General features: G+C 37.3%; 3 protein-coding genes across 9 annotated transcripts; all 3 read right to left on the reverse strand.

Annotated features, from left to right (window-relative positions):
- Nucleotides 1-461: 461 nt before the first annotated feature.
- Nucleotides 462-6,242, reverse strand: pih1d2 (PIH1 domain containing 2). The gene is made up of 5 exons (XM_046862786.1): nt 5,894-6,242; nt 5,287-5,407; nt 2,459-2,719; nt 1,985-2,256; nt 462-736 (listed from the first exon to the last, which is right to left on the reverse strand). The coding sequence occupies exons 1-5, from the start codon at nt 6,074-6,076 to the stop codon at nt 602-604; spliced, it is 972 nt and encodes a 323-aa protein (XP_046718742.1). The 5' UTR covers nt 6,077-6,242; the 3' UTR covers nt 462-601.
- Nucleotides 6,243-7,520: 1,278 nt separating this feature from the next.
- Nucleotides 7,521-18,068, reverse strand: tmprss5 (transmembrane serine protease 5). Of its 7 annotated transcripts, none has more exons than XM_046862779.1 (12): nt 17,252-17,834; nt 16,924-17,009; nt 16,702-16,812; nt 15,149-15,308; nt 14,208-14,321; nt 14,075-14,118; nt 13,259-13,421; nt 12,974-13,152; nt 10,169-10,267; nt 9,940-10,100; nt 9,692-9,844; nt 7,521-9,559 (listed from the first exon to the last, which is right to left on the reverse strand). In XM_046862779.1, the coding sequence occupies exons 1-12, from the start codon at nt 17,332-17,334 to the stop codon at nt 9,551-9,553; spliced, it is 1,362 nt and encodes a 453-aa protein (XP_046718735.1). In that variant the 5' UTR covers nt 17,335-17,834; the 3' UTR covers nt 7,521-9,550. The 7 variants fall into 7 exon arrangements, 1 of the variants encoding a protein (XP_046718735.1); XR_006927507.1 differs by lacking the exon at nt 7,521-9,559 and adding an exon at nt 17,907-18,068 and having other exon boundaries at nt 9,704-9,844; nt 9,940-10,081; nt 15,149-15,284; nt 16,924-16,998; nt 17,252-17,356; XR_006927503.1 differs by lacking the exon at nt 7,521-9,559 and adding an exon at nt 17,907-18,068 and having other exon boundaries at nt 9,704-9,844; nt 9,940-10,081; nt 15,149-15,284; nt 17,252-17,356.
- Nucleotides 18,069-23,070: 5,002 nt separating this feature from the next.
- Nucleotides 23,071-24,989, reverse strand: LOC124394853 (odorant receptor 131-2-like). The gene is made up of 2 exons (XM_046863334.1): nt 24,807-24,989; nt 23,071-23,973 (listed from the first exon to the last, which is right to left on the reverse strand). The coding sequence occupies exons 1-2, from the start codon at nt 24,987-24,989 to the stop codon at nt 23,071-23,073; spliced, it is 1,086 nt and encodes a 361-aa protein (XP_046719290.1).
- Between the last annotated feature and the right edge of the window lie 600 nt (nt 24,990-25,589).

Raw genomic sequence — 25,589 nt, forward strand, 5'->3', positions numbered from 1 at the left:
TGAATTTGCGTTAATGCGTTATTAGCTCATTAATTTTGACAGCCCTAATTAATATTTTATGTGTATTTATGTGTAATGACACATAATCCCAGTCAAGTCCGTTTCAGTTTTTGTTGAAAAATTCAAGGGTGGGTGGGTGACTTAATCAAGCCATTGTATCCTCATATGTGTTCCAAGCCACAGCTTTAAATTCTGAAATACTCGATTCCAATTACTGTAAGTCCTGGATTTTGTATTACTGTTAGTGCATTTTTTGATTATTCTGAAATGTGAACCTGAATTTAGGAAAGATGGGACCACTTTGTTTGTAAAAAAAAAAAAACTTTATCACTTTAATACTGAATGTGTTTTTGCAAATATTTTTTGTAAAGTGTGCATGTATGTCCAGTGTTTTCATCTATGTTAAATCAAACAACTAATATTTGTCCACAATGTTAATAAACATGCATTTCCTGTACAGCTTGAGTTCACTAACTCTTTTACATTCAACAAGTCATTAATGATAAGCACCTTAATGTAGCATACAGTGCATACACTGATGATTCACATCGGGATGCTGTGTGCAGCAAATGATAATTTGTAGGAAAACTACTTATTGTAATTACAGTACATATGCTTGGACAGTCAGTATGTGCTTCTTCTTGTTGAATGTTGCATGGCACGATTCCTCTTTCACTCGCTCAGGGAACCGGAGATTAAGAAAATACATCTTCTCCACTTCCAGCAGGATGTCATCCTAAATATATAAACATCATTGTCAAGAAAATACAAGAATACTATAGTAAAATAAATTCCTAATAAATGGAAGTGTTTATCAAGAAGAACAAAGCTGATGTATGGAGAATAGTTCTGACCTGTTAATAAGTTTATAGTTGTTTTTAATGTTATAAAATACCCAGGAATATAGTTACATTCCATTATTACTTCCATTATAGCAGGGTCTGTCTAAATACTTGATTCTGTCAAATCATTAAACACACAGGTAGTTCTGCCCAGTTTAATCACTATCCTATGTTAATGCACTGCCTTATAATCAACTGTAAACATAGCGCACACACACACACACACACACACACTCTCTCTCAAGTTTTCTCTTTCACTAATAACTATACTGAACAAAATTATAAATGCAACAATTGTTTTTGCCCCCATTTTTCATGAGCTCACCTCAAAGATCTAAGACTTTTTCTATGTACACAAAAGGCCTATTTCTCTCAACTATCGTTCACAAATCTGTCTAAATCTGTGTTAGTGAGCACTTCCCCTTTGCTGAGATAATCCATCCACCTCACAGGTGTGGCATATTAAGATGCTGATTAGACAGCATGATTTTTGCACAGGTGTGCCTTAGGCTGGCCACAAGAAAAGGCCACTCTAAAATGTGCAGTTTTACTGTATTGGGGGTCCAGGGGGCCCAGGGGGTTTGAAAACCAGTCAGTATCTGGTGTGATCACAATTTGCCTCAAGCGTTTTGCCCTGTACAGTGAAAACCTGCATCTTGATATGCCACACCTGTGAGGTGGGTGGGTTATCTCAGCAAAGGAGAAGTGCTCACTAACACAGATTTAGACAGATTTGTGAATGATATTTGGGAGAAATAGGAATTTTGTGTACATAGAATAAGGCTTAGATATTCAGCAAATAAAAATAGGTTGTGTTCAGTATAGTTATTAAAATTCATTTAAATAAATGTAATCTTATTACACTAATTTATCTCTGTGTAACTGGGCAGAAGTCCAGAGCTGTACTATAAAATTACAAACAAATATTTACTGTTCAATTTATCCAATCAGTCAGTTTATGTTGACCAGTTGTGCATCCATGTCATCCATTAAAATCGAGTAACTGGCTGTAGATTATCTCCTTTTTTTAAAATAACAACTAGTTTACTTTACAGTTGGTTTCATAAATTCAGTCCAAAACAATTGCCTTAGTTAGCGAACACTCACCAAATTCAGACCAAATGCAGATGTGGTACACTAACCTGGCTGATGCTGAGCTGGCACTGGGACACAGAGCTTACTCCAGGAAGTTCTACACACAGTTTTATTCTCCTGACTGAGTCATTGCTCAGTGAGCACACGGTCATCTGATGTATTGGCTTTTGAGGCTGAACAAACTCAGTGCTGGAGATCACCTCAATCAGACCTGGCTTGACTGTGTCTTTGTCCTTCGGCCCCTGATTCAGCTTAATGCTGGACTCCTCTTTCTCGTCTTCCATTCGTAGTGCACAGACCTGCTGAACTAATGACTGAGCTGTGGAGAAAAGTTTGAAGATCTAAATAATCAATTATAGGCTTTAAAATCATTGGTAAACTTCTCAGCGATTAAAAAGATATAAACACAAATATATAGGCACCTTTATCTTTAAATCTGGAAACAGTAAATACAATCTTTTTTAATTATTAGTTTGGTTACATACAAACAAAACATTTCAATTGCATGATTTGTCATTTACCTGTTTTAGTTTGTGGATTATCCTGGTTTAGTGTTCTGGATTTAGTAGTCTGATGTAGCGATGTTAGCCGGTGTTTCATATCCTGCACAGTGCCCTTTAGTTTGGCCCTCATGACAGTGAACTGTTGTGACAGGTTTAGGTTATGCTGATTTTGGATGAAGTGTAGAGCCAGTAAGTGTATCTGCTGCATGCCTTGTGGGTTTTTCTCTGCTTCATGAAGAACCTCTGGGTTGAATGCCACCTCCACTATTTGGTAATCCTCTGCAAAACAAATAGAGTCTTCTACATATGGCCAGGGTTTTAAATGGCTATTATTAACTGACTAATGAAACTAACATTGCACAGTCACCAAGAACAAATAATGCATTGTTTCACTGTGTCTGCATGTCTTTGAAAGTCTGTCAAATTTCTTTCTCTTCTATTACTCATTATTGTATGTAGTTAATGTTTGTTTAATGTAAACTAAGTTGATAATACATTGCCTCCAAATCAGCTTATCTTTTAAAACTAACATACATCTGAGACAAGCCCATGTGCTGAACGTTTACTAAAGTGAGATGGATAAGTTTGCAGAACTGTTAATCATATATTGTTACATTTAATTCTGAGTAATTTTTGGAATATTGTTGAATTAGCACTCAATCTGTGTGCTTTAATGTTAAAACGCAGGGTTACTATACAAAATACATTGGATTAACAAGTAATAACAGCTGCCTGACTTTTGATTTAGGGCTTATTAGGATTATCCTTTTGCAAACGAATCTGAAAGTAACCACTCGGCACAGGCACATGCACCATTATAGAGTTTTCCCTGTAAAATGTTCCTGTTTGTATTTCACTTGAACCACAATAAATAAAAAAATACGACAATTTGTCATGGTTTAATTTTTTCCAATACAAAAACCTGCCATTTTACCAGGTGTGTGCAAATATATATATTTTTATATCTACCTTCTGGAAACATGTTCTACTTTATTTTTAAAGTGTGCTTTTGAGATTTGTGCTCATTTGGCTACAAGGGCTTTAGTAAAGCCTAGTGCTGATGTAGAGTGAGGAGGCCTGGGGTGCAGTCGGTAGTCCATTCATCAGAAAGCTGTTCAATAGAGATGAGGATACAGTTCTTTAGCAGGCCACTCATGCAGCGTATTTTATCCATAGGAACATTGTCATGCCAAACAGGTTTGGTCTCCTAGTTCAAGGAAATGTAATGCTACCACATCCATAGGCATATGGCTGGAAAAGTCAGGTTTCCCAAAACCTTTATCCATATAGTGTAGATTGTATTGTCCAATTTATGACCATTTTGCCTTTTTTTTTTATTTATTTAATGAACTCATTTATGAACTGATGTAAACAAGCTGAAGTGCTATAGCACATACTAAAAAGAGTCAAGGCATGCGCTGTAGCAGTGATTCCACTTTGTTCAGCGAAAATTGTTCTACTAAACAACAAGCTCCAAAAAGTCTTACTCCATATGTACAATATGTGCTGTGCAAATTTGTACTTTCAACTGCAGTACCTTGTTAAAAGTTGACATTTGCATGGAACTTTTTTGTTTAACTGTTTTGAATTTTTTCCTTTGAAAACACTGAATGATCAAGTGTACCTTTGTGTTTAGTAAAGGTCTCCAGTTTTCCTCCGCACACAGGAACAGGTTGGGTAGGAGAGGCCGGTGCTGGGACACGCTTCCAACCACAGACATTCACATACAGTATCCCATCGTGTGGCTTTGGGAAAAGATCATACAAACTTTAGATACATGTTTTCTGCTGTAGTTCCCCCCCTAGCATAATTGAGAGCCTTTAGGCACTGAAACCCATATCACTCATATTACAAGGCACATCACATGCAGTGTAAAATTTAGGTAAGGACGGATCAATACTGAATTATAGGTTCTTTCAGTACACTGTACTTTCAGTATTGTTTTATAAGGATAAAATATCAATCAAAAGATCTTGAGTGATCTGATATAGAGCTCTGAACTCCTCACCCTACCTTAGTATCTGACTTTACTAACACTTTTGTAGCTGAATGAGCAAAAATGTCCACAAGCACAAGTCAAAATCTAGTGGAACATCTACCCATAAAAGCGGAGGTTATTATAAAAGCAAATAGAGACCAAATGTTGAATGGGGTGTTCAGAAAGCACATTTAACAGTATAGTACAGTCTGGAAACATGTTCTACTTTATTTTTAAAGTGTGCTTTTGAGATTTGTGCTCATTTGGCTACAAGGGCTTTAGTAAAGCCTAGTGCTGATGTAGAGTGAGGAGGCCTGGGGTGCAGTCGGTAGTCCATTCATCAGAAAGCTGTTCAATAGAGATGAGGATACAGTTCTTTAGCAGGCCACTCATGCAGCGTATTTTATCCATAGGAACATTGTCATGCCAAACAGGTTTGGTCTCCTAGTTCAAGGGAAAATGTAATGCTACCACATCCATAGGCATATGGCTGGAAAAGTCAGGTTTCCCAAAACCTTTATCCATATAGTGTAGATTGTATTGTCCAATTTATGACCATTTTGCCTTTTTTTTTTATTTATTTAATGAACTCATTTATGAACTGATGTAAACAAGCTGAAGTGCTATAGCACATACTAAAAAGAGTCAAGGCATGCGCTGTAGCAGTGATTCCGCTTTGTTCAGCGAAAATTGTTCTACTATACTAAACAACAAGCTCCAAAAAGTCTTACTCCATATGTACAATATGTGCTGTGCAAATTTGTACTTTCAACTGCAGTACCTTGTTAAAAGTTGACATTTGCATGGAACTTTTTTGTTTAACTGTTTTGAATTTTTTCCTTTGAAAACACTGAATGATCAAGTGTACCTTTGTGTTTAGTAAAGGTCTCCAGTTTTCCTCCGCACACAGGAACAGGTTGGGTAGGAGAGGCCGGTGCTGGGACACGCTTCCAACCACAGACATTCACATACAGTATCCCATCGTGTGGCTTTGGGAAAAGATCATACAAACTTTAGATACATGTTTTCTGCTGTAGTTCCCCCCCTAGCATAATTGAGAGCCTTTAGGCACTGAAACCCATATCACTCATATTACAAGGCACATCACATGCAGTGTAAAATTTAGGTAAGGACGGATCAATACTGAATTATAGGTTCTTTCAGTACACTGTACTTTCAGTATTGTTTTATAAGGATAAAATATCAATCAAAAGATCTTGAGTGATCTGATATAGAGCTCTGAACTCCTCACCCTACCTTAGTATCTGACTTTACTAACACTTTTGTAGCTGAATGAGCAAAAATGTCCACAAGCACAAGTCAAAATCTAGTGGAACATCTACCCATAAAAGCGGAGGTTATTATAAAAGCAAATAGAGACCAAATGTTGAATGGGGTGTTCAGAAAGCACATTTAACAGTATAGTACAGTCTGATGTCCAAAAAAACCCACTTTTGTCCATATAGTGTATTTACCTGCACAGATGTGCGAATGCAGCTGTTCGGCTGCGGAGGCGAAAAATAGTCAGTACTGTCTCGCATCTGGCGTTTGATAAACGTCTTGTACTCATCAGGATTATTTTGGGAGAGATCATCAAGCATGGACCAAAACTGGTTCACGTGGGTCAGAGCTGCATTCTGGCGCGCTGAAATGTCCATCACTGATGACTTTATATGCGTAATACACTCAACAAAATCAAATCGGTATCTACAGCATTAAAGTTAGAGAGTTATCAGCTTCGGTTGCAACCGTTTCAGTTCAATATACTAAGCCGGAAAAACAAAGTGGTAACACAAAGCGTTAGTATCACCCGTTTCCATAGTTACCCTGCTAAATCCCAAACAGATCACTACTTACTTTCTACTAGTGCACTTGGTAGGGTGTAAAATGCGTGTCACGCCCTCTGTAGGGCGCTGTGTTCGAGTGCAAGCTATTTGAGAGTTAGCCGGTTTCTACTGTCGTAAAAAAAAGATGGCGTTTTGTCATGGTTACTTGTCGTATACTGAATTTCTTCAAAAATTTCCAATTGCCAATTAAACCAAAAGCATTTGCTGTTGTTACTGACGCAATTCCAAAGAGTGTGACGATACTTGAAAATTATTGAAAAAATATTGAAAATGTTTTAAAACAACAGCCTAGTAATAAGATTCTTTATTAATTCTTTATTTGGTGATATTTTTTGTGTTAATGAATGGAAACTGCCAAATTAGTTTTGTATCAATAACAAAAAAAGTATCTTACAAAATACTCAATAGAATTGATCCTGCTAAGCATGTTTTGAAAAGATTTAGGTTGAATATTTCATATATCTGTGAAAGAAAAAGAAAACATTTTGAATCTTTTCATTGTATTCACTTAAGATTATTTTGGAAGGATAAAGAATTCTATATTAATTGAAAAATGGAATGTGGGATAGAAATATGTATATTGATGTGTTATGTTTTATACAGAACATGAACATTTGAATTGTGAACAACAACATATACATTTGTTTATTTTATTAGGAAAATTCCATATTCATAGGGAAAAGTGGGCTCAATGTAGACCAAACTTTTCCCATTTTATGAATGACTTCAAATTATATGTATATATGATCTCTTGGAACAAGCAAAAAAACAAAAAAGCACTGAAAACATGTAATTTTCTTTTTTTTTTTCTTTTTGTTTCTTTTTCTCTGGAAGTAAGCGTTAATGTGACATGATTATGTAATACCTCTCGTTCTTTTGGTATTTAATAAAAATTTTATAAAATAAATAAAAAGAAAGAAAGAAAGAAAAAGAAAAAAAAGAACAAAGATGCCGTTTGGTGGCATTAATTCAAGTTCAAATATTAGTCACATACACATACACACAGAGTAGATAAAGTAGATAAATAGTCAAATCAAGTCAAGTCAAGTTTATTTTTATAGCGCTTTTCACAACAGACATTGTCTCAAAGCAGCTGTACAGACTTTAACAGTTTAGGTGAACGATGTGTATTTATCCCTGATGAGCAGCCATGGCGACTGTTGCAAGGAAAAACTCCCTTAGATGTAATGAGGAAGAAACCTTAAGAGGAACCAGACTCAAAAGGGGAACCCATCCTCATATAGGAAATAAAAAGTATAAACTATAGAAAATATATGTATATACATGAATCTAGACAGGGATGGATGCGTATGGCAGATATTGACAGTACAAATTGAATAAACAAACAAATGGATCAATCAATTAATCAAATCAAAAGGTTCATTTATATAAGACCTTTCAAAACAAGCCGTTTACAAAGTGCTTTACAATAATAATAAAAAAAGTATTAATTATCACTGTGTTTTTTTTTTTCCGGGTCCCTACGCTATGACAGCATCTAGTTTTGTTTGAAGGGGTGTATATTAAATGCCTTGTTAACTTCTGAAGACTTTTGGATGTGTGGGAAATTGTTATGCCAAGTAGCATATTTACATTTATAAGATTTGGCAGATATCATTATCCAGTTTGACTTATTTATCTCAATTATACAACTAAGCAGTTGAGGGTTAAAGTCCTTGCTCAAGATCCGTACAGTGGCAGCTTGGTGGAGTTGGGATATGAATTTTAGACCTTCTTATTAGTCTGATATCTTAAACTCTGAGCTACCACTTTCCCCCCACCATATTGTTGAAGAGATATGTGTTATCAACTGTAAAATGTTGTATGTTATAAAATAACTCTGGGATTAGTATTTCTATAAATTTTTAATTTGTTTCCCTTAATATATCTGTCCGGTATGAGAGAGGCATGTGCAAATGCAGGTATGCAAGTATTTGTTTACAGTGAAACAACATGAACTACAACAACTAGGAGGCAAGATAAAGAAATATCAAGGCTAGACAAATATATGAACTGGACAATCATACAGGTTATGATGACTAAACAATCATTATCAATGAGTAATATATTTAAATATTAGATGTCAGCTGTTATATGTCTGATTGTGGGGTTGAATTTGTTTGCATTGAATTTTATCTTGATTGATTTTGTGCAGCAGATGGAATTATAGCTGGCGTCTGTGCAATAGAGATGGTTAGAGCCAAGAATTGCAGTAAATATAGGCAGTCAGACAGAGTATCTGCCTCCTTGCTTCCCCATATTGATTGTGCACACACTCAGTTCAAAGGAGAATTAACCTGGTTTGTGCTGACTGGTAGCCATGGTGAAGAGAAGATCATCCCACATTAAATTATAAGGTGGATGAGATACAGCAGCAGAAGGTCACATCAGGTTTAAAACCTGAACAAGAAGCTGAGGCTATCATAGGCATAGACTTAGGGCACCACAGGGCAGTGGTTGTTTAGTAGTTATGACTCTAGGAATAATCTACTGATTATAAGGTCAGGGGTCCAAGCTGCCATTGTTGGTCCCTTGAGCAATGCGCTTAAACCTATCTGCTCCAGGGGTGCCATAACTTACTGACCCTGCACTCTGACCCCAGCTTTGTGAAAAGTTATCTGAATAAAGTTATCTAATAAATAATAAGACTCACCCAATGTGGAGAATTAAAGATTGTAAAAAGTTATAAAAAGGCTATTTTACCAACAAAGCATTTTGATACACAGATCTTAATCGCTTAAGTCACTTACTAAATGTTTAATTTTTTTAACACTTTTTTAAAACTATTAAGTTTTGGTACATAATTGACTAATTAATTAACTACATGAATGTAAATGTATGCAGAATATCCTAACAAAGTGGTTGGTATGCGTACAATGGGGTCCGCTAAAATAAACAAGTAAATGAAACAATGAAACAATAAAAAAATTAAACAATTTAGCACGATTAAGTTTTGCATACACAATAGTGTTTAATATACAATATAAATAGTCTACCAAGTCACACTTAACAATCAAATGGTTAACAGAACAAGGTCAAAACCAGCAGAGAAAATCGAAAGAATTGTCCAAAATTTTTTGTAGAAAAATCAACTGTATAAAAACGACAAAAGAAGTGGCTTCGAATTTGGAGGAGGGGGACCTCTGACGGCTTCGTTGTTACTTGTTCTTAATAGATATTAGATTGTACTGGTAATTGTACTACAAAGATTAAAGCCTTCCATAATATCTTGAATATGCAAGTCGGGGGATTATGCTCTTTTACAATAAAATTTCACTCGGTTTCTTAGTAAGTCTGTATGGAGAAAAAAAAGATTTTTTTTTATTACTACTACTACTAATAAAAAACAAGAATTGTATCAGTACTCAATACTGGTAACAAATGTGTTCAATCATCAGCCACAGTGTTCATATTAGTTTAACATACCTCTATTATGTCATAAATCCAGCCTAAAAACTCAGCCACTTTTGTGTATACACCAGGGTGATTAGGCTCTGCACAGCCTGTCCCCCAGCTAACAACTCCAATCAACCTCCAAACATTATCATCCTGGCAAGCCAGTGGGCCTCCACTGTCTCCCTGTGAAAAAGAAAACAATTTTGTCCATCCTTCTTTTGCTATTTATAAAGTAATTTGAGGATAATTCTGATTAGATTAAAAAAAAAAAAAATTACCTGACAAGCATCAAGATTACCCTCTGTGTGGCCGGCACAGAGCATCTGTGGTGTGATCTCTCCATTATACATACAAGAGCTATTGCATTTTTTTGTGCTTATCAGGGGCACCTGAGCTTCTTTCAGTGTGTCAGAATATGAACTGTGCAAAGCATAATATACTGAAATTTGCTTATCTGCATATTTGCGCTTACCACAAGTATTTTTTTTTATATTTATATACTCTTACCATTGTCAGGTTGTGTGTATCCCCAACCAGAAATCCAACACAGAGTCCCTCCTGGAAGTTCATGGCTATACTGTGGTAGGCATATTGGCCTGATGGTGTCTATATTTGAAAAAACAATATGAAATATTACATTACATTTTTTTTTTTTTAGATAAAAGCTGACTTTTCACTATACACCAACCAGGCATAACATTATGACCACCTGCCTGTCCCCCTTTTGCTGCCAAAACAGTCCTGATCCATTAAGCTTTAACATGCATGAATGAGCCATGGCCGCCCATGACCCTGTCGCGGACACACCGCTTTTCCTGCAGAACAGAAACATCCCACAGGGGCTGCAACTTTGGAGATGCACTGACCCAGTTGTCTAACTATCACAATTTGGCGATTGTCAAACTCGCATAAATCTTTACACTTTCCCATCTTTCCTGCTTCTAACACAATAGCCTAATACTGTATTTCCCATCTACTACCAGTTGCCATAATGAAGAGATAATCAGTGTTTACCACTTCACCGATCATAATGTTATAATATAACAATGTTGTGCTGCATTTTGGTGCAGAGTGAGTAGTCACAGTGACACTGCACTAACTAGTTTATTTTTTTATACCCCTGGCATTTTTGTGTTTGTTTTCAAGTGTAATAATAATAATAATAATGAAAATAATAATATTCAAAAAACGTCTCCTGCACTCAAAATATAAGGTGGAGACTAAACAAACTTGTGGTCTGCTACATAATACATTTATAAGAGAACTCAAATTTTTTTTGTTCGACACATACAAATTATTGTATTCAGTACACATGTTCACCGAGCTGAAAGCCCTGTGCTGGAATATTTTTTATACCAATACATGTACTGTTACATCTGTAATTTAATACACGTTAATGGCACAAATGTTATTAACGCGTGATTAATGCAGTGTACAGCTCTTTTAACTATTTTTTAATTAAAAATATAAATTGTCAGTAAAAGCAGGTGAGTGGAGACTGTATGGGAGGAACCAAATGCAGGATGTGAGCAGGAGTATAGGAAAAACAAGCTTTAATATACAAAAGTAGCAAGTAGAGCAATGGGGCAGAGGCAAAAAAAAAAGTCCAAAAAACAATCCAGAGTCTTAACACAGGCAACAGGGCAATGCAGGCAGAGACAAAACCAAAACCAGTCCAAGATTCAGAGAGCTGGCAAACAGAGCAATGAAGGGCAGAGCAGAAACAAAGACAGAAAAAACAGACCAGAGTCCAAACCAGAAGCAGAGCAGAAAAAGGGTCAGGGTCAGGGTCAGGGTCCAGAGCAGCTAGGGTTGCAAGAATAATCTCAGGGGCTAGGGGGCCAGTATGATAATTAGGCTTGGAGCTAAGTCAAGGTGTCCTTATATACTGGGTAACGCGGTAAATGAGCGCCGCAAATCCGGAAGTGGAGAAAAACTGTAGTGTGATGAGTAGATGGAGGGAGTATTTTGAACAGCTGATTAACGAGAAAAATTAGGAAAAGAGAAGGTTGGATGGTGTGTAGATGGTGAAGCAGGAAGTGGATAGGATTAGTAAGGAGGAAGTGAGAGCATTGATTAAGCGGATGAAGAGTGGAAAGTCGGTTGGACCAGATGACATACCGGTAGAAGCAAGGAGATGTTTAGGAGAGATGGCAGTGGAGTTTTTAACGAGGTTGTTCAACAAGATTTTGAAAGGTGAGAAGATGCCTGAGGAATGGAGAAGGAGTGTGCTTGTACTGATCTTTAAGTATAAGGGAGATGTGCAAACCTGCAGTAACAGGGGAATAAAGTTGATCAGTCACACCATGAAGTTATGGGAAAGAGTAGTGGAAGCCAGGCTGAGAGGTGACTATCTTTGAGCAACATTATGGTTTCATGCAGAGGAAGAGCACCACATATGCATCATTTGCTTTGAGAATGTCGATGGAGAAGTATAGAGAATGTCAGAAGGAGTTGCATCGTGTGTTTGTGGATTTAAAGAAAGCATACGACAGAGTGCCGAAAGAGGAGTTTTGGTATTGTATGGGGAAGTCAAGTGTGTCAGAGAAGTATGTGAGGGTGGTGCAGGACATGTATGAGGACAGTGTGACAGCAGTAAAGTGTGCAGTAGGAATGACAGACTGGTTTAAGGTGGAGGTTGGATTGAATTAAAGATTACATTTTTTGCAGTGGTGATGGACAAGTTGATGGACGAGGTCAGACAGGAGTCTCCATGAATTATGATGTTTGCGGATAATATTGTGATTTGTGATGAAAGAAGGAAGCAGGTTTGGAAGAGCCTGGAGAGGTGGAGGTACGTGCTGGAGAGAAGGGGAATAAAAGTCAGTAGGAGTAAGACAGAATACAGGAAGGGCAGTGGAGTGGTGCGGTTGCAGGGAGAAGAGGTGGAGAAGGTGGAGGAGTTTAGGTACCTGGGGTCAACAGTGCAAAGTAATGGAGAGTGTGTTAATGAAGTGAAGAAAAGAGTGCAAGCAGGGTGGAGTGGGTAGAGAAGCGTGGCAGGAGTGATTTGTGATAGAAGGGTATCTGCTAGAGTGAAAGAGAAAGTTTATATGACTGTGTTGAGACCTGCGATGTTGTATGGTTTAGAGACAGTGGCAGTGAGTAAAAGACAGATGTGTATTTTATGGCTAAACGATTGTTGCATACCAAAACTTTGTAACACAGTATAACTAAACAAAAATGTAATCTGTTGCTATTTTCATGGTCCAATTTGATTTAATTTGTCAATGAGTTGTTGTAGCCTTAACATCTAAATAGGGTACATCTAAAAAGTATAGTTTATGGACTAGGCATGTAAACTCTACTCACCTGAAAAATTCAATGGTTTCCTCAACTTTATCAGTGCAATATCACTGTCATGACTCCTGTGATTGTAATTTTTATTGTAGATAATTTTTTCCACAGTGTGACCCATATACTGAGCCAGTTTAGCTGCATTACGAGAAACAATTCCAGCATAGACCACCCAACTGGAATCCTGATGCAGCCTGTAGTTTACATAAGAAGAATAGAAATACCAGAATAGGTTTGGCAATTCTGAAGTTATGGCAGGATTTGATAAATAATAATGTAGTTGTTATTGAGAGATCTTACGTAGATACACAGTGAGCAGCTGTAATAATCCACTCTCTTGTTATAATGGATCCTCCACATGTGGGACGATTGTGGTAATAGAGACTCACTTGCCATGGCCATCTGCCTAGTGTAGCATCTACACCACCAATAATCCTGGGTACTTTTGCCCTGGTGCCACAATCTACTTGGATTAAAGAAATCAGCTGCAGTTTCATCTTAATATTTTTGTTTTCACTAGATAATTTTACAGTACAGACCAAAAGTTTGGACACACCTTCTCATTCAAAGAGTTTTCTTTGTTTTCATGACTATGAAAATTGTAGAGTCACACTGAAGGCATCAAGGGCTATTTGACCAAGAAGGAGAGTGATGGGGTGCTGCGCCAGATGACCTGGCCTCCACAGTCACCGGACCTGAACCCAATCGAGATGGTTTAGGGGTAAGCTGGACCGCAGAGTGAAGGCAAAAAGGGCCAACAAATGCCAAGCATCTCTCGGGGAACTCCTTCAAGACTGTTGGAAGACCATTTCAGGTGACTACCTCTTGAAGCTCATCAAGAGAATGCCAAGAGTGTGCAAAGCAGTAATCAAAGCAAAAGGTGGCTACTTTGAAGAACCTAGAATATGACATTTTTCAGTTGTTTCACACTTTTTTGTTATGTATATAATTCCATATATAATTCCACATGTGTTAATTCATAGTTTTGATGCCTTCGGTGTGAATCTACAATTTTCATAGTCATGAAAATAAAGAAAACTCTTTGAATGAGAAGGTGTGTCCAAACTTTTGGTCTGTACTCTACATGACTATAGATCTTTTCTATTTAGACATTACCAAAACATTTCAGAGCTATAATTTTCCCTGTGCTGCAGCTTCCCCTAAAAGAAAATAAAAACATGAGAGTTATATTTTATATTCAGAATTCATTCACACATTGTGTGTCATAATCTTTAGGCAAAACGAGTACCTGAATTGCCATAAATGTTCCAGTTTGCTTTGATGATCTGAGGTAATTTGGACAAATCCATCAGTGTAGCTTTGGCCAATATCCGTCAAATTCACACCTTTGTGTTTGGTTAATCTATAAACAGTGGTCGTTCATGTCAGTGATATGATTTACAACTGTAATTGACATTCACAATGAGAAAGCCAGTACTGCTAAACCAAAAGATTTTGTGATGTACAGCTCTGAACTAGCATCACTGCTGACAATCGAGAAGACTTCAATATGCATGGTATGGATCTTAAAATGTGTGTGGGTTCTGTAACCTTTATATGCATTCTCATTGTTAAGACACCTTAAAACTGATAATGCCATTTGATTTGTAACTGAATGGCTTTGTCGTTGTTCTGGTTCTGAGCATGTTTAATTTCAATGTATTAGATGCTTATTAAATCCTGGATAGTTGATGTGTAGGCAATGTGTGGAAGGGAAGGTGAGTGGTAAGGTGCCCAAACCTGGGTGAAATTTGCAGCAGCAGTACAAAAATTGGGGGAGAAGAGCGCCATAAGAGAAAGATGCCAGTACAAAGCAGTATAAAGAGCAATACAAAGCCATATGTGTACATGTGAGATAACAAGTGAACCTAGAAAATTAGAGAAAATGAGAAAGATGTTTTGTTATATTAACCCAAGCATGCCTACTGTCATCTGATTTCCCTTTTGAATCAAGGAGAGAGCTACACAATATTACTGTCATTTATCCACAATATCCTGTCCAATTTCTTTATATTTATGTGTAATACATTTTTTGATAATGTATTTATCATGACTCCACTGATTTCTACAATTTCATAGTTGCATGTCTACAACTAATAAATAGAGATGAAACCCAGCAGTCACAGCTGCCTGACAAATAAAAGTTGTTGAAAGCTAGAAGTGTGTGTTTAAGCTGTCATCTTTGCCCACCTCAGATAACCCAGCTGTCGACACACAAGGGTGCCTAATAAAGAGTTCCAGTGATCGTAGCACACAGGCAGCCACGGCTGCAACTTCTCCAGCTGGATCTCTAGCAGAGAGTTCTCAGCACTGATTCTGTAAAACACTGAGCCCTTTTCAGTCAAAACCTCTCTAAACACTGTAGAGATTTTACAGAAAATTGCTAACAAAAGTTTATTGGTGTCAATGTAGTTAATCATTGAGACTAGGATAAGTGGTGCAAAATAAACTTTTTGGATTAATGCTAAACATGTTCAGATTCAACACTTTTATAAAAGGAATAACACATACAGGTACAATTTGAGTATAACATTTTAATTACAGTTACTGTATAATGCTTTATTTATAATACTTTTTTTTTTAATTATGAAGGCTAATATGGGGCTACCTTACATACTGCATTTCTTTTTTTTTCATATATTATTTAGCTTAAATCTTAATGATTTTGCAATAATTCCATTACTGAATATGCTAAAGAACAAATGTTGCATATTTTAATGATTCATAGTTAGATTTAAGTTATCGAACATCCAAGACACAATTCATGTTACATTCAGGCAAACAGCAACTATCAGAAATTTTCAATAAGTGCTGGTGAATGTTGGTCACAGTGACCGTGACAGTGATGTTGGCAACTAGATATGGATGTGTCAAGTGCTATGACAAAATTGAGAAAAGGTTTTAACGTCGAGATACTTGTTGTAGTGACTTCCAATTGGAATAAAGAGTTGCTGCCAATGACTCTACATTTAAACAGATGAAAGACACATGAAACTAATGCGGATGGCTCCACTTGGGAATTATAAAAATCACTTTGGCATGTAATAAATATGAACAGTTTTGCTACACTGTCCAGTAGTAAACAGTTGATAACTTGCACAATGGTATTAATATTCTTTGTCACTCAGATGAGAATGGTTCTCATTCGAGTATGGCTCCTGTCAAGTTTCTTTTTATTATTATCTTGGGGAGTGTTTTCTTGCCAGAATTGCCTCTTTCATGCTCATTAAGAAAAAAACTTTTAGGGATAAATGTATTGGGACAAACTTATGAAATATTTTTCTGTTTCAATTCTGAAATAGAAAATTGTATTTCTTAAACTGATTTGAATAGATTTGACAGGATATGTCTTCTGATTTACTATCAAAAATGGAATGTTATATGCACCACTCACTAAATAAAGCAATAATGCCTACTGCCAATTTCCAAGTACACTTATGGTGTGCTCACACATACCTCAATACATCACATTTGCATTAATTATATATTTTTTCTCAACTGTGTCATGTTACTGCACATGCCTACATCTAGTCACCAACGTCTGTTGTCATACATTCACCATGTGGTAAAACAACAATGAATAAAATATTTACATAATGTTAATACTGTTACAGGTATTTAAGTCCATTGATGTCACTTTTTTTTTAATTGTATATCTAGTGTTAAAATCTATTGTTCCAACATTTTTGTTTGTGCCACTGTCAGTATGGCAGTATGTTGAGTTTGCTCGCTTTTGAACGTACCTTTCCTAGAGTCATTTACACTGCTGTCATCTGATATATTACAGAATGATGTCTCCTTGGTGTCCTCTAACTCTGTAGAGGTATTTGAGGTAGGCTTTAAGAGCAGTTTGACTGTACAGAAACAGACAAATAAGATATGTTAAATGTCCAAGTTCAAATCATATAGTTACAAGTTGCCTGCCTAAATTATGCTGAACACATTAGTGTGAAAAAAAGACTTACCTATGAACCACACACTTACAATAACACCTCCAAGTAGTCCAAGTGCACAAAGAGCTGCCAAAACACGAACTGCAACTGAATGGAAACTTTAGTAAAAGAAACGTGAAAATATGCTCAATCCAAGAATGAGGACAAATTTTAGCAGCATAAAAAGGACCTTTTTATTTATAAAAAGGACCTTTTTAAGCATGCTTTTATGAACAGTATAAAATGTATTGGTATCGTATAAAGCACAATTGAGATTCAGAAGAATAAAAAATTCACGATACAATAGTTTTGAATGACTTTTCATAAGCATATGTATATTAGTAATGTGGAATTCATGTACCTGGGTGTGATGACTGTAGCTCCCTGAACCAGGAACTGCACCTGTCGACTTTTCTGCCCATTCTCTTGGCTCAACGTTCTCATTTAAAGCCACAGCACTTCATCACTGACCTCATAATTAAACATTTTTAGTTAATGCAAAATCCACCATATCTACTACTCATTCACACACGAATGCGTTGATTCCCTAGATCCCTAATCACTGTGGGTGTTTTTTATTTTTTTTTACATCATTAGTGTTATGAATGTTTCCTGTTGTTATACTATGTTACTATATCAAATGTACCAGTTTCTCTGATCTTGTATAAACACGTTGAGATTAGAAGTTTGCTAAAATTATACATACACACATATATATTATACATATATTATATATAAGCTAATAAATAATTGCATTTGCACAATAAATATAAATGATCATTTTAATTTTTCAAAATAATATTAAGAGCATTCTTTTAATGAGTAAATAATGAATATTCTTAAACATTTTAACATTTCCAAACACATTCAGCAAACTCTTTTGACTATGCGCATATTTTTCAAATGATATTAATATAAATTCAATACTATTTTAAAAGAATAAGCATAAGAGATCTCACCGTGTTTTCCCCCTAGTTTTGTGGTATAACTACCGAGCGCAGCTCAGTTTTTTTTACCTTTGATTTTCCAATACTGCCGCATCCTCCTGCTGCTCAGTGCATAGCCGTTTAGTACATTGCAACTCAGGATTTTGGTTTTAAAAAGAAATATTGAGGTCAGCAATGAAGCAAAGAATGAGCCTGTTGTTTAATGTTACAGTCATAGGGGCCTAGGCTGAATGGCTGAATCACCTCTTTGTGGTGCTAAACAACTCAACAGATATTTCCTTGCCACTGACATGATGGAGGTGAGTTAGTAGCACTCCCTAGTACTTGTGCCAAAAACGTGTTCACTTTAAAGCAACTGGGTTTATCTGATGATTTACAGCCTTGAAGAAGCGTTTAATTACAAAATGTTGAAAAGCTAAGGATAGTCTTTCACTTTCAACACAAAGTACACACTCTACCATTCAGTAGTGGACACCTGCTTTTGCAGCTGATAACTGAGCTGAGAACAGGCAAAATATTTTTTTAAATCATGAATATTCATAGGAAACAAAGCTCAGATCAATCACATTATGATGAAAGTTTCTCTATTTAAATGTAAAATATGTTCTTGTGTCTCTCATTTAGCCGTTCCCTAATTCTGTAAACAATTGTATGTGTATAAATACCCCTGTGTGCATACAATTCTTTACAAAGTAACTCGTTCTGTTTAGTGTTTTACAGAGCCGTTTATGTACTTGTTTCATTTTTTTAACCTAGTTTTGGTTTCAGATTTGTCATCTTTGTTGTTTGCTAATTGCCTGAGCATTGCTAATAATTTGTTGCGTTTATTTTGCCTGCCATTTTTGGATTTGCCTGTTTATTTAATAAATGTTCTTATCAGTACTTGCATCTGCGTCCAACATCATGCATTCATTCACATTTATATGATATCATGTAATTTTCTACAAGAATATGCAAATACGCACTGCAGTTACCTAATAAAAAATTATTTTCATTGCCTTGCAACTGCATTAGTATTTATGCTCTTGCATACAGTGCTTAGTTATTTATTGAAAACAAGTAGCTTAAGTAAAATAATTAATTTAATTTATGTGTACTCATCTAGTAAAATCTTTTTTAACATGACATGACAGTTAATATAATTTCCCCTAATTGTGCATTATTAAGTACACAACCGCAATTAAATCAAATCAAATCTTATTTGTCACATACACATACATACAGGGTATGGACATGCAGTGAAATGCTTTTTACGACTGTCTGGCATGAGGGAATAAAATGAGGTGGAAAAAAAAACAAAGAAAAAAAAGGCAGATAAATAAAGTATGAAAACTATATAAAAAATAAGAATATATAAAGACATGGTGAGCCCCGTGTTGTAGGCAGTGGAGTGGGATCTCAGAGCATCGTGGATGGTTTTCGCCACTGGTGGGGCAGGTGATGTGCTGATGAAAGTTCGGTAGTGCGCGCTTGAGGTTGGCACTGTTAAAATCTCCTACCACAATGAGCGCAGCGTCCCGATGCTGTGTTTGGTAAAAAGTTAGTGTCTCATGTAAATCACATACTGCAGTGTCCGTGTCTGCTTGAGGTGAAATATAAACGGCACTGACTATGACCGAGCTGAATTCCCAAGGTAGATAAAAGGGCCGACATTTGATGGTCAGTAGTTTCAGATTTGGTGTGCAGGAGTGTGAAAGAGGAACTATGCTCGCGCTGTCGCACCAGTGGTTGTTCACCATCAGACACACTCCACCACTTCTTGACTTCCCCGACTCGGCCGGTTGGATGGCGTGGTCCGGTACCACTGAGTTCAGCAATGTCTCGGTGAAGCAGAGAAGGTTGCAGTCCCGAATGTCTCTCTGGAACTTGACCCTTGCCCTGAGGTTGTCGAGCGTGTCTTAGATGTTTGGAGAGATCCCGGGTTCCTATCTCTAGGACTCGTGCTGGGAGTTGCTGGTCATTGAGTAATGCTTATGACGTTTGTGTCCCTCACGGTGTAGGGAGCAGTCATGAGTGGCTCCACCCAAGGTCTGTGGGAAGGGTCCCATCTACTATGGCACATCAATTGCCTAGAGATGCTGGTCATGCTTCTGGCTTCTGAAGCCTCCGGTGCGACCTAGAGTGCCTGGGTGGGACCTGGCCATTCTGCTGGAGGCTCTATCTGAGCCCCCCTTCGAGCCCCTGACCAAGGCTTCATTGAGTCATCTCAAAGTTAAGACCGTGTTTCTGCTGGCTATCTGCTCTTTTAGAAGAGTAGGTGATCTCTTTTCTGGAGGACACTCAAGGCAGGGTCAGTGCCTTCTGCACCCTAGCGAATTACATCCCGAAGGTGCCCTCGGTCGTCCCACGACCTGTAAGGCTCCAGGCATTCTATCCTCTGCCATTCCAGGCCCCAGACAGTGCTAGCACCGGACACCTACGTCCTAGGAACAACTGCTTGTCTGCTAGCAGCAGGTGGATTATTGAGTCTATCATCTTCCTATGAGTCCTCTGGTCACACTGCTCCTTTCAGGGTCAGAGTGTGCCAGCCTCTAAAGCTTGCTCTCTGGAGTGTCCCTCCAAGACCTCTGTGACACTGTGGGCTGGTCCACCCCGCTGACCTTTGTCAGGTTTTATTACCCCGATATCTGTACCACTCCTGGCTCCCTAGTTTTGCCCATACACACTAGTCAGGAACTGGTCCGTCAGGTGGTATAGGACTCTTGTTCCCAAAGCATTGCGAAGCAGCTCAATTTCCAGAAAGGGAACGTCTCTAGGTTATGTATGTCACCCTAGTTGCCTGACGGAATGAGACACTGCATCCCCTTGACAAACTGTGTTTTATAGCTTCCTGGTCTTGATATCACCCCGCTGATTACGTTGTGCCTTCAATTGAACAGATTAGACACGCGATTCAGAACGTGGACGAAGCAGAAGTGTTCCCAAAGTGTTGTGACACAGCATCTCGTTCCCTCATGGAACTAGGGTTACATACGAAACCTAGAGACGTTTGTTGGAGCACTATTTGCTTTAATTACAGCATGGATTTGCCATGGAATCATTTCCATAAGTTTATATGTCACAATATTTGGTTTTGTCTGGAATTGCATTAATTTCTTGGCAAAATCTTTTTCTGACTGCTGTGTAAAGACATTGCAAGCAAATCCCAAATATTCTCAATGCGGTTAAGGTCTGGAGTCTTTGGTTGCCAATCCAAGTGTGAGATTGTTGTCTTATGCTCCCTGAAACACTCTAACAAACTGCCTGAAGAATCCTGGCATCTTAGAATATGCTTATGCCAACAGGAAAACCCACTGATGGAAAACCTTGATCATTTGGTATATGCAGGTAGTTAGTTTAATTTGTGCTTATTAAAATGGTGCTGACCCCAGATCTGAACAATTGAAGCAACACCAAATCATTTCACACAGGCTTGCACAGTTGGCACTAGACATGATGGGTACATCACTTCAACCACCTTTCTTCTTAGCCTGATACGAACATCACTTTGGAACAGGGTACATCTGAACTCATCAGATCACATGAGCTTTTTTTTTATTGCTCTATAGTCCCTTTTAATGCTCCCTAGCGTATTTAAGCGTTTTTTTTTCCACAAATAGCCTCACAAATAAATGGTTTTCTTGAGTTTTCTTTAGTTACTTGAGTTATTTCTGCATTGTGTGTGAGAAAAGGCTCCTATATTCACTATTAAACCTAGTCATGAATTTTTTTTTTGTTTTTTTTTTACAAATTCAATTCATTTCAAATTGATTTCACCAATGGTCTCCAGTCACAATCATTCAAGACTTTTTATTTACTTGATGCAGGCTAGCAGTTTGGTACTTCATGGCCTCTTCCATGACTTCTGACATGGTTGTTCAAGAAATGAGAATCTTCTTTCTGCATCAGTTAGGTTTACCTAATTTGTTTCCAGTGAAACATATTTGACTGCAATAATCTAGTGGAAGGCTCTTACCAATTTGCTTCTTGACCCCAAAATCTTTTTTGGTTGTGTAACATGTTGGTGATATAGAATCCATATGTGGTTTATTTAGATTAAAAAGCAGGGAACATAATCCAAAGGGCGTGGTCATGAAACAAGCCAAAGAGTCGAGACACAGTTAAACAGTCTGCGAGGCAAACAAATCAAATATAGTAGAAACACAGAACATAGTCAAGGAAAGAAAAGCAAGATTTTTAAACCATTAAGCTAGAAACATAAATGCATGATGTGCAAAACGAGAATTATAATACTTTGCGGCTTCACTAGTGTAAGCATGGTTTATCAATGCTACAATATGAAAGTGCCCTAAGGCTTGGGTGAGTGATTAATCCATTTAGTTTTTCAATATTCAGGTGATGGCTCCCTCTGGTGGCATGGCAGGGATATTGTGGCTGGAATTGTTTCAGGTAGGCAGTGTATATATATTGTTAGAGTATTATACATGATTTGGCATAATTAAATATATTTATGTTCTTAAATATTGAAAGAAAATACATTATATTATATATATATATATATATATATATATATATATATATATATATATATATATATATATATACTGTATATATGTATATTCATTCATGTTCACTCTTGCCATATGACAATGCAATACATTGACAATATATTGACAGCCTCTCTGAACCACTTCTTTCTAAGGGTTAAGCTACACAAAGATATTGACATGTCCTGCCCAGTTGCAGGACTGTTTTACAGAACGGTATGTATTAGGTTAAACACATTAAAGTTTTGCTCATTACCAGACAACTTTCTGAATTTAGAGGAAAATGCTCCAAGATGAATCTATTTTAACACACGGACACAAACATACAAAATACATCTTGTATACTATATAGTATATGCACTATGTACCAATAACTGAAAGCATTACAGATTTAGTTTTTGTGTTATTTTTGTGGTAAAATCAAATCATTTAACTGCATGCCTTCAATCTAAAGTACATTTAAGCTATATAGGTCAATTGAAATACTACACGTAACACCAAAATCTAAAAAAATATAATCATTCTCACATATAAGCACTCACAAGCTGTTTTTTTAAACATTTATATATTTGATACATGATTACCACAATTTTTTTTTATAGTTACTGATTTTTGTCAGTTTGTAAGTACATCATAATAACAAGGTGACAAAACAATTCTGAAATCTTCTGTTTATGTCCAATTTAAAAGGAAACAATGTCAGTGGGGTCTCAGACATATAAAATCAAGATTGTGAGATCGAGCGTTTAAACTGGTTTGACTTTCAAATGTTTGATTTCAAACAATTTTAAGAAAAAGTGGTCAGTTCCACACAAGGCATAATGTCTAAAAACAAGGAAAAACTTTTCATCTCTGACACCATAAACCAATGGACTTAGACTACGTGGTAAAAACAAAAAAACAATAAAATTGCTATATCTTACATGTCTAAGTGTCGCTTCATCAACTTTGTAAAGTGCCATTTCTATATATGGGTTAAAAAACTGTATCATGCACAGAAAGAGCTGAACACCATGAAGAAGTACAGTTCTGAGACTCTTATTGGTTGATTTCTTTTTCTCAGATGAAGCAGCTCTGGCTGCAATCATTATCTTAATGTAGGTAAACACAATGATTATGACTGCAAAAAGGAAAAGGTTAATGAAAATTACAGCCCGACCGTGTGCTTGCCACTCTTCAATTATCATGACTTCTGCATTACACACTACGTAGGAGAAAAGAGCAGCAGGTGGAGCTACTGCCCAAAATGCTATAACACTGAACACTGGAATTATACAGCTGATAGTCCATATGGTAATAAGTCCATATAATCTGGTCCTACTTGTGGAGATATCAGCATGTCTCAAAGGCATGCAAATTGCCACATAGCGTTCCAGACACATCGCCACCAAAGTCAGAGGTGTACAACAGGTAAAAAAAGTCTGTATTAAGAACAAGAAAGTACAAACAACCATATGCACAGTGTACTGAAAATAACTTAAAACACCAAGCATAGTAGAGAAAAAAATTAGTGCAGTATCCACAATCAGTGTCTGTGCAAACAAAACATATCGAGTTTCTTCCCTAAATGTCTCCTTTTTCATAAATGTGAATATCATCAAGCAGTTTATATAGACAAAAATTCCAGTCAGTAACTCCATCAACAAAATCTTCTCAAACAAGTACAGTGCAACATTAAATGAATAACTGCTTGAGTTACTATAAACCCTGCACGCTGCATGGCTGTTAAAATAAATAGGTAAATAAAATAAATTATAAAATGCTACACCATACAACACACACACACACACAATAAAAACACTCGTGTCTGTGGGGAAACGAATGATGCAGTGTAAGTCAATATTATCTTAATCATAATAGCGCTCTTGTATTTATACTCTTCTCATGGTAAGGGGGTGGATTTCATAGTTCATTATGATGAAAGATCTACCAATGTTGGCTGATGTTAGCTTTAAAAACAATAGACTATTTTGTGACATTGCTTACAGGTGTATCTCAATAAATTAGAATATCATTAAAAAGTTAATTTATTTTAGTAATTCAATATAAAAAGTGAACCTCGTATATTATATAAATTCATCACACACAGACTGACATATTTCAAGTGTTTATTTCTTTTAGTTTTGATGAGTATGGTTTATAGCTAATGAAAACTCAAACAATATCTCAGGAAATTAGAATATTACTTAGGACCAATAAAAAAAAAAAAAAAAAAAAAAGAGGAAAAAAAAAAAAAAAGATTTTAACACAAAAAAGTTGGACTACTGACAAGTATGAACATGTACAGAACTCAATACTCAAGGGGCTCCCTTTGTATGAATTATTGCAGTGGCATGCGAGGCGATTGGCCTGAGATGCTGCGGACGTGTTATGGAAGTTCAGGTTGCTCTGATAGTGGCCTTCAGTTCTTCTATGTTGTTAGGTCTGGTGTCTCATATATTCTTCTTTACAATATTCCAGAGATTCATAGATTATCAGTCACCGGTTCCCAACCCACGAAGGATGCATACGTCATAAGCGTTACACGACGACCTGGAACCCGGGGACACCGGAGAGAGATATAGCTGGCCAGCGTATACTTCAGCCCAGGGCATTGACCCTGACATGGCAGTTGTGACGTAGGTGAAGGAGTAGTTGCAGACAGCGTCTCTTCAACCCGAGGCATCGTCCAATAACCGCTCTCTTTAATGCCCGATACCCGCTTTCTTTCATCCACACTATGTTGGCATACAGCAAGACATGTGGGGTGAAGAGATGGGCCGCATATGGGCTGTCCCAGAATCTGGACACCTCAGTGTGCAGATCAGGGAAAAGGCATACCCCAGCCTGGAGGTAGTGCTGCAGCACAAGTCACTACCTCTAGGAGCTCCTCATACAGCACAGGCTGGGAGTCCATTGGCTCTTCCCTCGGAGGAAGAGAAGCGAAGCGCAGTGCTGCTTCAACTGGAGGGAAGAAACTGGTGAATGGCGTCCTTTCAAACCAGAGAGTAATTGCTGGACCTGGCAGATGAGGCGGGAGAAATGTACAAGCCCGTCTCCAAGCCCTCTGCCAGATCCACCTGTGAGCCCCACAACATCTGACGCCGCCTGCCTCAGCAACAGCAGGGCCAGAGCTGCGAGGGAGAGCTCCCTCCTTAAAGAGCACTCTCTGGGCATGGAGTGCACAGCGAAATGAGTGCAGCATGCGCCGAATGCGTGCAGCATGCGTGCGCCCGCAGCCGGCTCCCTCGGGAACCGGTCTAGCCTGCTACGCTACCTAGCAAGC

The sequence above is a fragment of the Silurus meridionalis genome, chromosome 12, assembly GCF_014805685.1.
Source record: "Silurus meridionalis isolate SWU-2019-XX chromosome 12, ASM1480568v1, whole genome shotgun sequence".
Lineage (NCBI taxonomy): Eukaryota > Metazoa > Chordata > Actinopteri > Siluriformes > Siluridae > Silurus > Silurus meridionalis.